The 13249-nt window shown below is 42.9% G+C and overlaps 1 protein-coding gene across 2 annotated transcripts in view; it reads left to right on the top strand.

Annotated features, from left to right (window-relative positions):
* STRBP (spermatid perinuclear RNA binding protein) overlaps positions 1 to 12736 on the top strand; it is a 31479-nt gene extending 18743 nt beyond the window's left edge. Inside the window, exons 10-17 of one of the 2 annotated variants that reach the window (XM_010134223.1) lie at positions 241 to 333; positions 1215 to 1414; positions 3847 to 4005; positions 5836 to 5970; positions 6638 to 6778; positions 7709 to 7832; positions 9563 to 9607; positions 12194 to 12736. In XM_010134223.1, the coding sequence (XP_010132525.1) occupies positions 241 to 333; positions 1215 to 1414; positions 3847 to 4005; positions 5836 to 5970; positions 6638 to 6778; positions 7709 to 7832; positions 9563 to 9607; positions 12194 to 12270 (974 nt within the window). In that variant the 3' untranslated portion in view covers positions 12271 to 12736. The remainder of the gene's footprint in view (positions 1 to 240; positions 334 to 1214; positions 1415 to 3846; positions 4006 to 5835; positions 5971 to 6637; positions 6779 to 7708; positions 7833 to 9562; positions 9608 to 12193) is intronic. The other variant, XM_010134224.1, reaches the window with a different exon arrangement.
* The last annotated feature ends 513 nt before the right edge of the window (positions 12737 to 13249 follow it).

Here is a 13249-nt window from a genome sequence, read left to right as displayed (position 1 = left end):
AAGACAACACTGTAGAATTACATTACTATGTCACCCACAGTGTTGGACACAGGCATCTTGCATGGCATGGTACATCGAGTAATAAGCTGATACCACATGTAGCAGTAAGAAAGCTTTGAGTGCTGGTTGAGTTCTTTACATTGTAAACATGCAGGAACAGTATGGGACTAATCAGACTCCTGCTGTGGAATTTTGTTTTCCTAATAGCATGTCCATATTACAAGGAAATTTATACCCTAGGTACAGGCTCATCTGCTCTTAAGAGACCATTTGAAGATAGCGTTGGGGATGATAAAGATCCAAATAAAAAGATGAAGCGTAATCTGAGGAAAAGTAAGTACCACACTTCCCTGTTCTGTTTTCAAAGACCTGTTGTACAGCGGGAGCTGGTTTAATGGCTTCTCCGTGCTGGTGTGGAATAGCATGTGAAAGAGTCTTTGGAACAAACCCTGTTTGTGGTCTCCATCACCCCATGTTCAGAATGTCAGACATGTCTCACTGTGCATCTGAATTTCCCCTGACATATTTTACTAACTGAATGATTTGCATTTTAAATGGGGTTACCCATCAAGTTACAGGAAAATTTGAGTTGCCCAAGCAGCTGAGGTATTTTATTGCTAATGTCCCTGTACTGTAGTGGCTTTTTTGTGTTTGGGTTGTTTTTTTCTTTTAATTCGAAATACTGCAATGACTTTGCTTGTGAAGATTTGCCTTTATGCATTCTTCCCCTTCTTGAGATTGTTGCTGGTCTCTCAAGACCTTCCACAAGAAAAATAAAACCTACAAAACATGGACATTGGGTATGTGCAGAGGCTGCAAATCTCTGTGTGGCTGGGTCCAGTCAGTTCCAGGTGCTGTTTTCATTCTGCTGCTTTGGTGCCAGTTCTGCATCTGGCTCCTCACTACTTATAAAACTTGCTAGCCCTTTTCTAGCAGCTAGGAAGAATATAGCTAGCTGGAAAGAACCGTGTGAACAAAATGGGTATTGAGAGTTGTTACACCAAAGTAGAATGGCTTATCAAAGGCTGAACAGCGTTACGGCTATCCTCAGCCTCTGAGGGGCCGAGGGGTTGTTTTGCTCCTCTATACAGACAGCAGGCATGAAATGCAAACTGTTTCATTTTTCCGTTCATCTTGGTTTGTTCATTTTCCTTTCTTTTTTTTTTTCTCCGCTCCCTTCCTCCCCCACCCCCCTTTCTACTATCTTGTACTAGTACTAGATAGTAAAGCAATAGATCTCATGAATGCTCTGATGAGGCTGAACCAAATCAGGCCAGGGCTTCAGTATAAGCTGCTGTCACAGTCTGGTCCAGTCCATGCCCCAGTCTTCACAATGTCTGTAGACGTTGATGGTACGACATATGAAGCATCAGGACCTTCTAAGAAAACAGCCAAGCTCCATGTGGCCGTGAAGGTAAGGCAGCCTGGAGAAATCTGCTAACCCCAGGTCTTGGATCACAGAGTGTGAAATATGGTTAGAACTAGTAATATGCAAGCTAAAAAAAAAAAAAAAAAAAACATTAACTGGAGTTTGCAGAAATGTGCTGAATTTTCCATGACTAAAAATTCTTACTCAAAATACTTTGCAAGTGTAAAACATGAGTGTTTTATAAAAAAAAAAAAAAAAAAAAAAATTGGCTGAAGCTGAGCTTCTGCCTGTGTACTGTAAAGAGAGCTGGGCACCGTTCAGAGAGCACCACTGGGACTGTGCTAGGGAGGGGAGGGAGAACCTCCCAGGGCTCTGCAGGTCAGCTTATGTGACAGTGGACTGAATGTGGTTTAAGTTCTGGGCTGGAGGGGTTCAGTTTCGTTCTCTCCTTCCTCCTGCTGGTGTGAAAATGGCATGTTGGTGGTTCCCTCTTTCTCTCCTTCCTCTTCTCTGTCCCTTGCTGGGTGGTGAGGTCCTGGAAACAGGGAGTTGCTTCCTGTCTTTGGTGCCTGAAGAGTACCTTTGTGCACCACAGTAAACTGCACGTAAACGATCGGTCTCCAGTCAATTCTCAAGTAAGAGACTAGTATTGTTCAGGTACTAGTCAACCTGCTGGTGCTGCTTGTAGGTGCTTTACGTGGCAGCTTAGGTCTGTAAAGCAGTGGTAGATTGGAACAGCCAACACGAGCGTCCTTGTATTCCGTGAGGACAGTTCAGACTGCTAAAGCAGACTGAGCCTGCTGGGTTTCTGGGAAGAAAAGAACATTTCCTACAGACAATTCATGTGAAAGAGAAACCTCTTTTCATAGGACTGCACTTAGGATAGGAACAAGCTCATCTGTCATTCTGTGCTTCCTTTTGTTTTGAACAAGAATTTCCTTTTTAGAAGCTTCATCTGGCAACTTTCTGCTTTCCTTTGATTTCAGTTTTGAAAATCCCATTGTCCCATGTGCTTTCAAGTTCAAAGCATCCAGAAGTATTTAAGGGAATGTGTTGTTCCTCCAGGAAAAGTAGCTCTCTGCATGTGTGTCCTTCCAGACCTTCTGCCTCATTCTTTTATTTTTGCCTCCCTCCCTGCAGTTGTTTAAAAAAAACCACATAGTACAAAATTTGCCCTCAAAAGCTGTGACTTCTTTGCCCTTGAACCTCTCTGCATTAGCCAGATCTGTGCTGCTGCCTACCCAGATCTGTTTTCTCTAAATTTACACATATACAAATCCTGGGCCGCGCTTCAAAACATCCATGATTCCAGCCAAGAGGAAATGGGTGGTGTGGTAGAGACAAGCCTTTTTCTCTCTTTTTTTTCCCCGAGCAGATCCGGGCCCTGCTTTGCCAGACTTACGAGAGGGAATATTGTAACAATTTCAGTTTCTAGATTAGACTCTTTTAAAAGCCCTGAAAATGCAGCCAAATGTACAACAATCATATGGGAGCTGAGCCTGGAGTTACCGTTGCCGTTCTCCATTCACTTGGTGTTGGAACACTGGGATTTTTGCAAACTTTGTTCTTGGGACTAAATTTTCAGTGGAGTTCCAGGTTCTTTTCAGATTTGTTTGGGCCTCTTTCCAGGACCTCCGTACAAGGAGATTAGGCAACTGGTTACAGGAGAGGCCGGCCTTGCTAGGGGAGGACGTTTCTGAAGGAACTGATGAATAGTTCTTTAATCAGTAAAATCTCATCTGCTGACGAGCTGCTGGCTGTGGGCAGCACGCGGAAAGCCTGGTGGTGATGGCGTGGCTTGCTGCAGACAGACAGTGCCTTACTGTGCTCATCAGGCATCCCTTGACCCCACATCTCCATTCGGAAATTTGTTCCCTGTACACCTGCTGTGGAAGCATTGACCCTCTGGTGTTCCTGAAAGGTGCAAGGAAGGGAGGTGGTATCAGTCCTCTGGCTTCGGGGACACGTTTTGTGTTCTTGGGTACCTGCTGGCTGTCACCTGTGATTTCCCAGGCAACTCCAGAAGCACCATCTCCTAGAAGTACAAAGTTCAATTCTCATAAGACTGTTTGTCTTGTTTTCCCCACAGTGAATCTCTTGACCTGTCCATACACCCAGAGTGGGGAAGTAGTGTGCAAAACCGTCTCCTTATCATATGGTTATGCAGTGTCATGCCGTGGGTGCTCCTCTGAATTTTAATCTATTGTTTTACAAGGAATTCTTGAGATAGGTGCTGAATGATGCTCATGAGTAATTTCTGTGTTAGAGACCTAAATTTCTGTTTGATTCCACTTTTGGGAACCTGGTACCATTTCCCCATTGCTACTGTGTTTTTCTCCATTTAAACATAGAAGAAAATATACTTCTAAGCAATCTGCCTTTATTAAGTGTATGGGGGGGCATTCTTTTGTTGCCGTGTGCTTTGTATTTGTTTCAGTACTGCTACCTGTTTTACAGTTCACGTGGCTTTGTTGTAGGTTTTACAAGCAATGGGGTATCCAACTGGTTTTGATGCAGATGCGGAGTGTATGAGTTCTGATGAAAAATCAGACACTGAAGGTAAAAGTGAAACAATTTCTTCAATCTCAAGCAATAATACTGGAAATTCCACAGCTGACACCTCCGCTACCCTAGAGGTGAGTATTGCATTAAAAAGTCGAAGTGATGGAGAGCTGTGGGGTTTGGTTGGGTTTTTTTTTTTTTCAGTTAGGGTGGTGGATGAGGAATGAAGAGAGTTTCCAGTCTCAGGTGTGCCCCAGGCTTTGTGTCACTGTGCACAAATGACTGATCTTTGTGCCTCCTTTTCCCAGGTTTAAAGTGGGGGAGGCATCTTGTCCTCGTAAGACCATAAACTCTCAGACAGGTGGTGTCTCTGGGTCACTTACGTATGGTCTCCACGTTGTTTGGTGCCTTTGGGCTCTAGTAATGCACATGGCACCGTTTCTGTTTTGCGAGACTGGGTTTGTCAGACAAAGATATACTTATGCAGACAGCATTTTAAACTGATACATAGGAAGACCAATGGAAATACAGAAGTTCTTAGGAGATGTTAAGACATGTAAAACCTCATATCTCTGTGTATTGAATGGACAAAATGCTGCCTTGAAAAGGCTCCGCTTTCAGTATAAAATAGCTTTGGCACTGTCAGGTGCTATAAGGAGCATGCTGGGCATGTTTTCTCACTGAAGTTGTGGGAAATAAGAATTTGCCTCAAAGGACAAAAAGCCAGTAACTTCAGCTTTGGCTGAATGTCCCCAGGATGGGTCTGTGTTACATTAACTGGGTATTTTCTTCAGGTATTTCTGACATTTATTTCTATTCACCATTGAGAAACCAGATTTTAAAACTGCTGCTTAGATGTCATCCCCTTGACCCTTCTCTTCCTGATTTCCTTGACCAGTGTTCATAACAGCCACCAGGTATTTAAGAGGCATCCTGTGTGAAGAGCTTTGAGTTGTACTTTTGTCTGCCTGACAGCTCTGCAGCAAGCTCTCTGGGTTCTGTACTGAAAAACCACTGCAGATCTCTCCTTTCTTTTCCATTTGTATGTATATATTTTTGCTGTTGTTTTCCAGGATTACAGAATGTTTGCGCTGCAAATATAAGTAATTGTTCTGTTCCTCGCATACTTCTTAAGAAGTTAAGAGATGACTTTGGGTTTCTGCTTTCAAAGGGCAGGTCCTGGTACTAGGGCTCCTGATCTTTATCCAAATAAGAAGTTACTTTGGAAAACATTGTTTTGATCCTTTAACCATCTTTTCTTCATTAATGAGTAGTCATTTCTATCTGTAGCTGAGTGCATTCTAATGCAGGCTCATACGCTGGTGCGCTGAGATCTCGCCTTTACCTTCCTTGCTCTCCAAACAGCTACAGATATTTCTGCTGAAACACGTGACCTGGGATATGAGACTTCTCCAGGCAGAGCTCAGGAGTGCCAGGATGTAATTAGATAGAGCAGCAGGGACGTGTGCAGGGTTGGGAAGGCTAATCTCTCCTTCCAGTGATAAAGTCTTTGACTGCAAGGAACTTGACACCACGGTCTCAGCTCCAGCTCTGGATACTCTCAGGGCTGAAATTCCAAGTGCAGCTGGTGTAATGTTCAGTTTGTGTAAACACCAGACCACAAAGACAGTAGTTCTCACCAACAGAAATAAAGATGGTGTGACTTCTCGTACAGTATGGTTTGTCCCCCTGCTGTTCTTCAGAGACTTTCCATCTGCTGTTCTTGCACAGCACGTTACACTGAGGCCAAGGCAGTGTTGCAGGTATGGCCCCAGGTCTGTTCCTGGGAAGCCTGCCACAGCCTGTGTGAGAAGAGCCAGTGAGTGCAGAGGCCTGATAAAGGCGGTGATAAAGCTGGCGTTCTCTAAGCTGCTGGCCCTGTGGCACTGTAAGCCACAACACTGTCAATGTTTGCCTTTTGAAGAGGTAAAGGCTCTAAAGCAACTCCATAAATGTCTCTCTAGGTAAGAACTCAGGGTCCTATTCTCACAGCAAGTGGGAAAAACCCCGTGATGGAGCTCAATGAAAAAAGACGAGGTCTGAAGTACGAGCTCATCTCTGAGACGGGTGGAAGCCATGACAAGCGCTTTGTGATGGAGGTGAGTGAAAACTGGACTCTGACAGCCCTAGACTACATCATGTCTTGAGATGAGGAGGAGGAGGGAAGTGCAGGATCCACAGCTTGACAAAAATTGCAAACATACTTGGTAACCCCACGTCAGTGACCTGATGTGACTCTCCTATTGGCACCCTACTGGGGTGTTTGGAATGACTGTAGCAGAGGCTAAATTAATTTGATTTCTTCACCTACGTGTGCTATATCTGAAGCAGCACTGGGCTTTAAAGTGGTTTGAGGAGGCATCCCAGGTGAACAGTGTATGTGTAGTGTTAGTCAAAGACGGCGGTGTGTAAGACACTAAAGATCAGGGGAGCCTCAAGTGATTCCTAAAAGCCCTGTTTCCTAGCGGCATCATTGTGTTGAGAGGCTCAAGCATACTGGCTAAATTCAGGATCAGACAGACTGGTCCTCTTGAATGAGACTTGCAGTTTCCAGATTCCCAGTACCTGTAATGCAATGGCTCACAGGATCACATTGGTATTCTTCATCAGCTTCCTGATCTAGAAGCAATAGAAATTTGTCACGTAGAACACTGAGGGGTTTTTTCGCTACCGGAGTTCTTTATGGATGGCACACCCTGATATGTGGGTGCAGGGTGGTATTCCGGGCGGTAAATACCAGGCATAAACTCGTGTCTCCGTTTTCAGGTAGAAGTAGATGGGCAGAAGTTCAGAGGCGCAGGCCCAAATAAGAAGGTAGCAAAAGCAAGCGCTGCATTAGCAGCACTTGAAAAACTGTTTTCTGGGCCTAATGCAGCAAACAACAAGAAAAAGAAGATTCTTCCTCAGGTAAGAATTGTTATTTGCTTTTTGGACTGCTTTGTTATCAGAGCTCTGAGTGGTTTTATGATAACAGGAACGTCTACAGGAAGTAAGTGATTTGGGTCTCGGGCTTTATGCATACACGTAGGGTGTCGGTTTTCTTTCCTCTTGTAATAATTACTGCAGGATAACAAACAAATCTGATAGTTGGAACCATACTGTGGGAAATACAGTAGAAGGGGAGACACAAAGAAGAGAGAGGTTCTGCTTAGCTGGAGGAGATAGAAGGTCAGTGGCTCAACCAGTGATGATGTGGAAGTCTCTGGTGTCTCAGGCCAGAGCTGTAGGGTGCTGCTTCATCATGCCAGATGCATGGACTTATCCCTTAAGTCATTTATAGCCAGGTCCAGGCCTTAATTCTAGATTCTGGAGTATGCTCAGATTTTTTTGCACCTTTTCAAGTGAGCCATATTGTTTGGTGAGGAAGACTTGCATAATAAAAAGCTCAATCTTGTCCATTAGGTCTAAGAGCCCCAGTGATCTCTCAAATCTATTATGGTTGAACAGAGCAGAAACCAATTGACAGTGTTCTTCCTCCAGAGCACCACAGCCTGAACTAAGTCCTGAGGATTACAATTTGTGTCTTTTCTGTGCAAATACATTAGAATTTATGTTAGGATGCGTTCGGATTTTCTTGTCATTTCACACTGGAGGAGGATGTATTATAGAATGTGCTTACAGAAGATAATAGTCAACTCTGGGTTTTGTTCCGTAACTCGTTTCTGTCAGTCAGTCTTTAGGACAGGAGCTCGCCGGTCTCTGTTCTGCCTTTACTAAGACTGGCACACCAAGCTTGTTTAAAGAGATTTTTAAAAGGTGGCAGATAATGCACACGGCTTTGTATTTCCAGCAACGCTTTCACTTTCTGAATTGCTATTTTTTTATTTCTCTGGGCAGACCAAAGGGGTTGTCAATACAGCTGTTTCTGCAGCAGTCCAGGCTGTTCGAGGCAGGGGACGAGGTGCTTTAACACGAGGGGCATTTGTTGGGGCAGCTGCTGCTACTGGATACATAACACCAGGTAAGGCACGATAGCTGATAGTTAATTTTTGTCTGCTGGGTGTTCTTTTCCATGTGTCCGTCACCTGTACACATGATTTCTTTAGCTTTACTACATGAATTGCACATAGGAGCACAGCATCTATTAGTACCTTCTGTGGTGGGGGAAAAAACAAAACCAAAAGAATTTCCATTCATGCTCTGGCTGATGTTAATTCATCATCCCTGCTGCACTGTTTTGAGTAGCAGTCCAAGGTTCTTCTGACTCATGCTCATCCTTGGTGCTTACCATGCAGAGCACGTGAGTTCCTGGTCAGGGTATTTCATGGCTGGTTCCTTAGAGCACATTTGCAACCATCAGAAGTGAAACTGTTCCAGCCTGGAGAGCTGAAGTGCTGAGCTGCTACTGGCTGGTACGAAATAGCGCAGGGTTTGTGTTTGTTTTTCAGATGACAGGCACATCAGGGGTAGGGTGTTGAAATGTAAACACAAGAAAACTAGAAGGAAATGTTCTCGTTCCCCCTGCTTTTCAAAGTGCATTGTTCTTTGAGACTCTCTACAACATGTCAGAGGCTTGCAGGTGACATGTGAGGGGAATCTAGACATTGTTTTTACTACATGAACCAAAGAGTTGTAAGAATGAGCTGCTGGACATTCCTTACTCAAAGTAAGTCCAATAGCTTCCAAAAATTAAAACCTATATTCCTCATGCTCAGGTTTTCAGATTACGGCATGAGCTCTAATTTTACCCTTCAGCAGTTCGCACGTGCTAATAGCGCAGCCCTGTTGTTTGGTAGACTCACTTCCTGGCACAGTTGACAGCACGTCATCTTCATTGTTCCTGTACGCTCATGCAATTTTAAGTATTAAAACCCAGTAATTCATTTTTAATGGCTGTTAACATTGGTTTTGGAACTGTCTTTCTGCTGAAGGAGTCATTTATGAGACACTGTAACCTGCCAGGGGCATGCTTCTTGCCAGCATGGAATTACTCCAGAAATAAGTTTAATTTCCCTGTTGCTGTAGTTGTTAAGCTTTTGTTGGCCTTCATAGATTCTTTTTTTTTCCCCTTTCATCCCCTATTCTCAGAAATCTCTTGCTTTTTATGATGGACGTAAGCGATACCCACCAAAAAAACCCCCAACTGTAAAGCCATCATGAACTACTGAGATGCAGTAACCAAGGCTTGCTTTTTGTCTCACTCCAGAGTCATGCTCAGCTCTTTGGGGAAAAAAAGACCCTGTTGTGTTCACCTCTTGGCATTCAGATGTCCTCTGTGAAACTTCCTCTGGTCTGTTAGAAATGGCAGAGGAAGCAGAATTCGTAGGAGCTTTACTGACAGTGATGTGCCACGGGCAGCTAGCAATCCCCTCTTTAGAATGGAAGCTGAGGAAAATTACTGTTCTCTGTGTTTTAGGAAGAATGTAAGGAAATACAGGTGTCTGGATCCTGCTGGGTCCATGCTCTGACAGTGCAGACTTGAGGGTTTCAGCTCGAGGAAAATGCTAAGAAAATTAAATGAAGAATTTAACTTTATGATGCTGAGGCTTATGAGAGTCATTGCGTAGCTCGTTCTTCAAGCCACCATTTCAGTGTTTTCAGCAGTGCTTATATGTATTAGTGCAAGTTTGTTTTTTTCTGTGGCCCTTCATGGACCAGAAGGGGAGCCTCCCTGCCTGTTGGTGTGCAAGCACTGCTTGTCTTCAGACACTGTGGGACATGAAACCCACCCCTTCTCTGTTCACATTGCAGGCTACGGAGCACCGTATGGGTATAGCACAGCTGCACCAGCTTACGGTATGTATAGCCCAATAATGAACAGATTAGAAATGATACAGAAATGTTGTGGCAGTCCAAATGTGGCAGTCTGAGGAGAAACTCAGAGACTGAAGTCTTAAGCCATGACAACAACACTTTTATGCCATAACCTTGTGGTTCTTTTTTGGTTGGAGTAGCTTTTTTGCCTATGCTTTGCCTGACTTGTGGAAGGACTGCTTGTTTAACTGCCTGTTCCCTTTCATACTGAAACTGAATTGAAGTAGTTTTCCTACTTTCTACAGCCAATCTGTGCTCCATTCAAAGACTACCGAAGGGCCTATTTCAGCATTGCTGACCCATATTTATCGCAGTGGCATTGCAGTAACAGGGGCAAAGCCTTTGTCCCAAGTGTAAGTGGCTTGTGGACAAAGCTCCCTTAATGCCATCAACTCTGTGAAGTCCATGTCCACATACACCATCCCCACCCCCCACCGCAGGCTAAAACACTGCTGCTTGGGACAAGCAGAATGGTTTTGGTGTAGCTTATACCGTTAGTGATCAGACTGCAAGGAAGCTAGGCCATGGTCATTTGCCACAATGCTTTTTATGAAGGAACATAGTGATCTCAGGCTGGCAAAGCACTGGTTTCATGAAGATTGGAAAGTAAACTAACATGCAGAGGGCTATGATGGCAGGGTTTGTCTTAACTCAGCTTCCCCCTCCCCACTGGCTGTTTTTACGCTAGACTAACAATGCATACCTCTAACCGGCCCTTTTGGTTACTTTGAATGAGGTTTATGTGGCGATGGGAGCAAAGCAGTTTGGAGTCAGTGATATGTCCTGGTGCACACAAAGCGAGCCCATCGTACCAGTCCCACCAGCCTCTCCTGTCACAGGGACTGGGTGAAAGCCTGCTACTCAAATGACAAGTTGAGTATGTTTCAAGGCCTGCAGTTTTTCATATGGGAAACTAAGCCTGCAATTGGCTATTAATTTTCTAGCTTTTGTAGCATTTGTAATACTAGTTCCTCTCAAATTTGTATAGCTTGGGCAATACCAACTCCCCTGATAGCATTACAGAAGTTAGAAGCATTTTGAAGCATTCCTTTCATTACTTTCTTGCAGAGGTCTGAGCTGTAACAGTGGAAGAACACTACTGCTTTACTGCAAATGTTCACTTTGCTTCACTGGGACCAGCTGGTCCTACTTGGACTCCTGCAGTGAAGGGGGACAGAGACTGGGCCCATGGGCTGCCCTTGCAGTCAGGAGTTCTGCCTTGCCAATGGGAGCAAACCCCTCTAAGTGTCAGAACTCCGCGCTGCTGACTGGCCAAGTGCCTTGTCAGGGCAGCAGGGCTCAGCAGCACGGTCCTGCTGGGTGGGCTCTGTGTGCTGTCCTGTGCACTGCACGAGGAACAGCTGCATGTTTTCCCAAGGGAAAATGAAAGGAAATTTATTTTAGGGCTTTTTTCATGGCAGGGATGTTTAAAAAAAATCCCTTTGGTTCTTTCTATTTGGTAGTCACAGACTATAACTAAGATGAGCAGTAGCTGCACGTGTGTTACTTCTACAGGCAGTAACACAGTGACGTAAGAGGAATCCTTTCCCTGCTGAAGAAAACAAAAGAAAACAAGAAGTTGTTAGCAACTTCCCTGGCAACTTTTCTTACTGTTTTCATTCATTCCTTCTGGTTTGTGTTTTTTCTCATGATGCCTATTTTGGGAGCTGGATTTTAATCACTCAGCTGTGTATATGTGGCATATCACTGACTTCAAAGCATTGTGGAGTTGAATGCCCCCATTTTTCACATAAAGAGTTTCTGTTTTTAATGTCTTATGATTGTGATGCAAAGTACTGGGATAACGCTTTTTGGCTGTAAGGTAAACATGTCTCTTTGCCTTTGTAAGCTGTTGCATGTTGGGAAACTTCACTTCGATCATCTGGTGCTCTGGAATACCTGCTGTTGCTGCTTTGTGATTTCTAAATGACACATAGGTTAAATACTAGAACTTAAATAGGCAAGATTAAAAAAACAAACAAACATTTAATTTGCAGAAGTTTGTGAGGCCACAAGAACTCTATAATAATCATTAAATCAGGCAGATATTAATCATTCCAGATTTGCCACTTCAATACAGGAGAGGAAATGCAGAATGAAGCAGATGCAGAATTTACTGTAGGTGCTTGATTTTTGGCTGGCCTACCTGGATGCTTATCAAAACTGCGGAACAGTTTCCCTATGAGTTCTCTGTTACGCACAGTAGTGCCTGTTTGGAATATCTGCAGTTGTAACTGGCCTGTGAAATTAAATCAGAACACAGAACAAGTCAGTAGAGGTTAATTATCATAAAGATTATGAAGTAGAGCTTCAAGTCCAAGTACAGACTCTGCTTTTGAGCGTACTGCTTACTTTAATTTTACCAAAGACCAGGACAAAACCAAAAGCAAACTTTAAGCTGACCATCTGTACGAAACAGCGCCAAGTGTTGCAGCGTTACTGTTCCTCTAAAATCACACGAACTGACTGATCTGGACAAGGTTAATGAGAACGTTACTGTAAGCTCTTATCTGACTTTCTTGGATCACTGAACTTATTTGGAGTCCTCTCCCTTTCTTCTCTCTGTAGGTTTACCCAAGAGAATGGTTCTGTTACCAGTTATGAAATTCCCAACTTATCCTGTTCCCCACTACTCATTCTTTTAGCAAATGGCAGAAGCTAATTCCTATTGATTGAACAACACAGTACAGTACAGAATGTTAGAAGAAAAAAAGCCTTTTTATCCTGTTTTCTTTGAACACATACTTGAGCAAAGTCATTTGTAAAGAAACATCTTTTTCCTACTTTTTGATTTTAACAAAATGCAAATTTAGTTCTCTAAAACTTGAAAAAAATGTTCTGTGAAATGTTACCTCATTTTCAAATAACTTATACCAGCCTTCTGTTATAGGGAAGAACTAGAAGCTTAAATCTTACGTTTTAAATGAAGTATCCGATTATGTAAAATTAAAATTTGTGAAGGATGTATAGAATATAAAACACTGATCACAAATAAACTGTTTTGTTGTAACACAAGAGTACTGCCTGTTTCCTAATGCAGTTACACAGATTCAGTTAACGACCTGTACTTGTTGTAGGGTTATTAAATGCAGGGCATAGTTCTTTAAAAAATAAAAAACCTAAAATTAAAAAAAAAAGCAAACCACACAATAGAAACTTTACAGTTAACATTTAACTTTGTAAATATTATGGTGTGTAATAAACTTAGTAAAATATGGGTTAAAATATTGTTTTATCTTATTTTTTATAGTTAAGCATCAGTACCTGAGTTTCCTTAGAATTGTTAAGATCAGCTTACTGTAACTGTGATTTTAGACACAGTCTTAATTATCCAAGAAGGCTTTTCACTTGCACACAAAATACTGAAAAACAAAAGAAACCAAGGGAGTTAATCTTAGGCTGTCTCTCTGTATGAGGTTGTATTCTCTGAAATCAGTATTAAACAAAGAAGTTCGCACAGAAGGACTCTTGGGATGTAATTCCAGGGATACACAGTTAAGTCCGTATTGCCCAGAGAAAGGACAACAATAACACTACAATCAGGTTCTTTAGAGCCCAAAAGCTGCTTGTTTTCCTTTCTTTTCCGTTTTTACAAAAAAAAAAAAAAAGAAAAAAAAGAAAAAA

This window comes from Buceros rhinoceros, unplaced genomic scaffold, assembly GCF_000710305.1.
Source record: "Buceros rhinoceros silvestris isolate BGI_N320 unplaced genomic scaffold, ASM71030v1 scaffold18244, whole genome shotgun sequence".
Classification (NCBI taxonomy): Eukaryota; Metazoa; Chordata; class Aves; order Bucerotiformes; family Bucerotidae; genus Buceros; species Buceros rhinoceros.
This window is presented reverse-complemented; position numbering and strand designations above follow the sequence as displayed.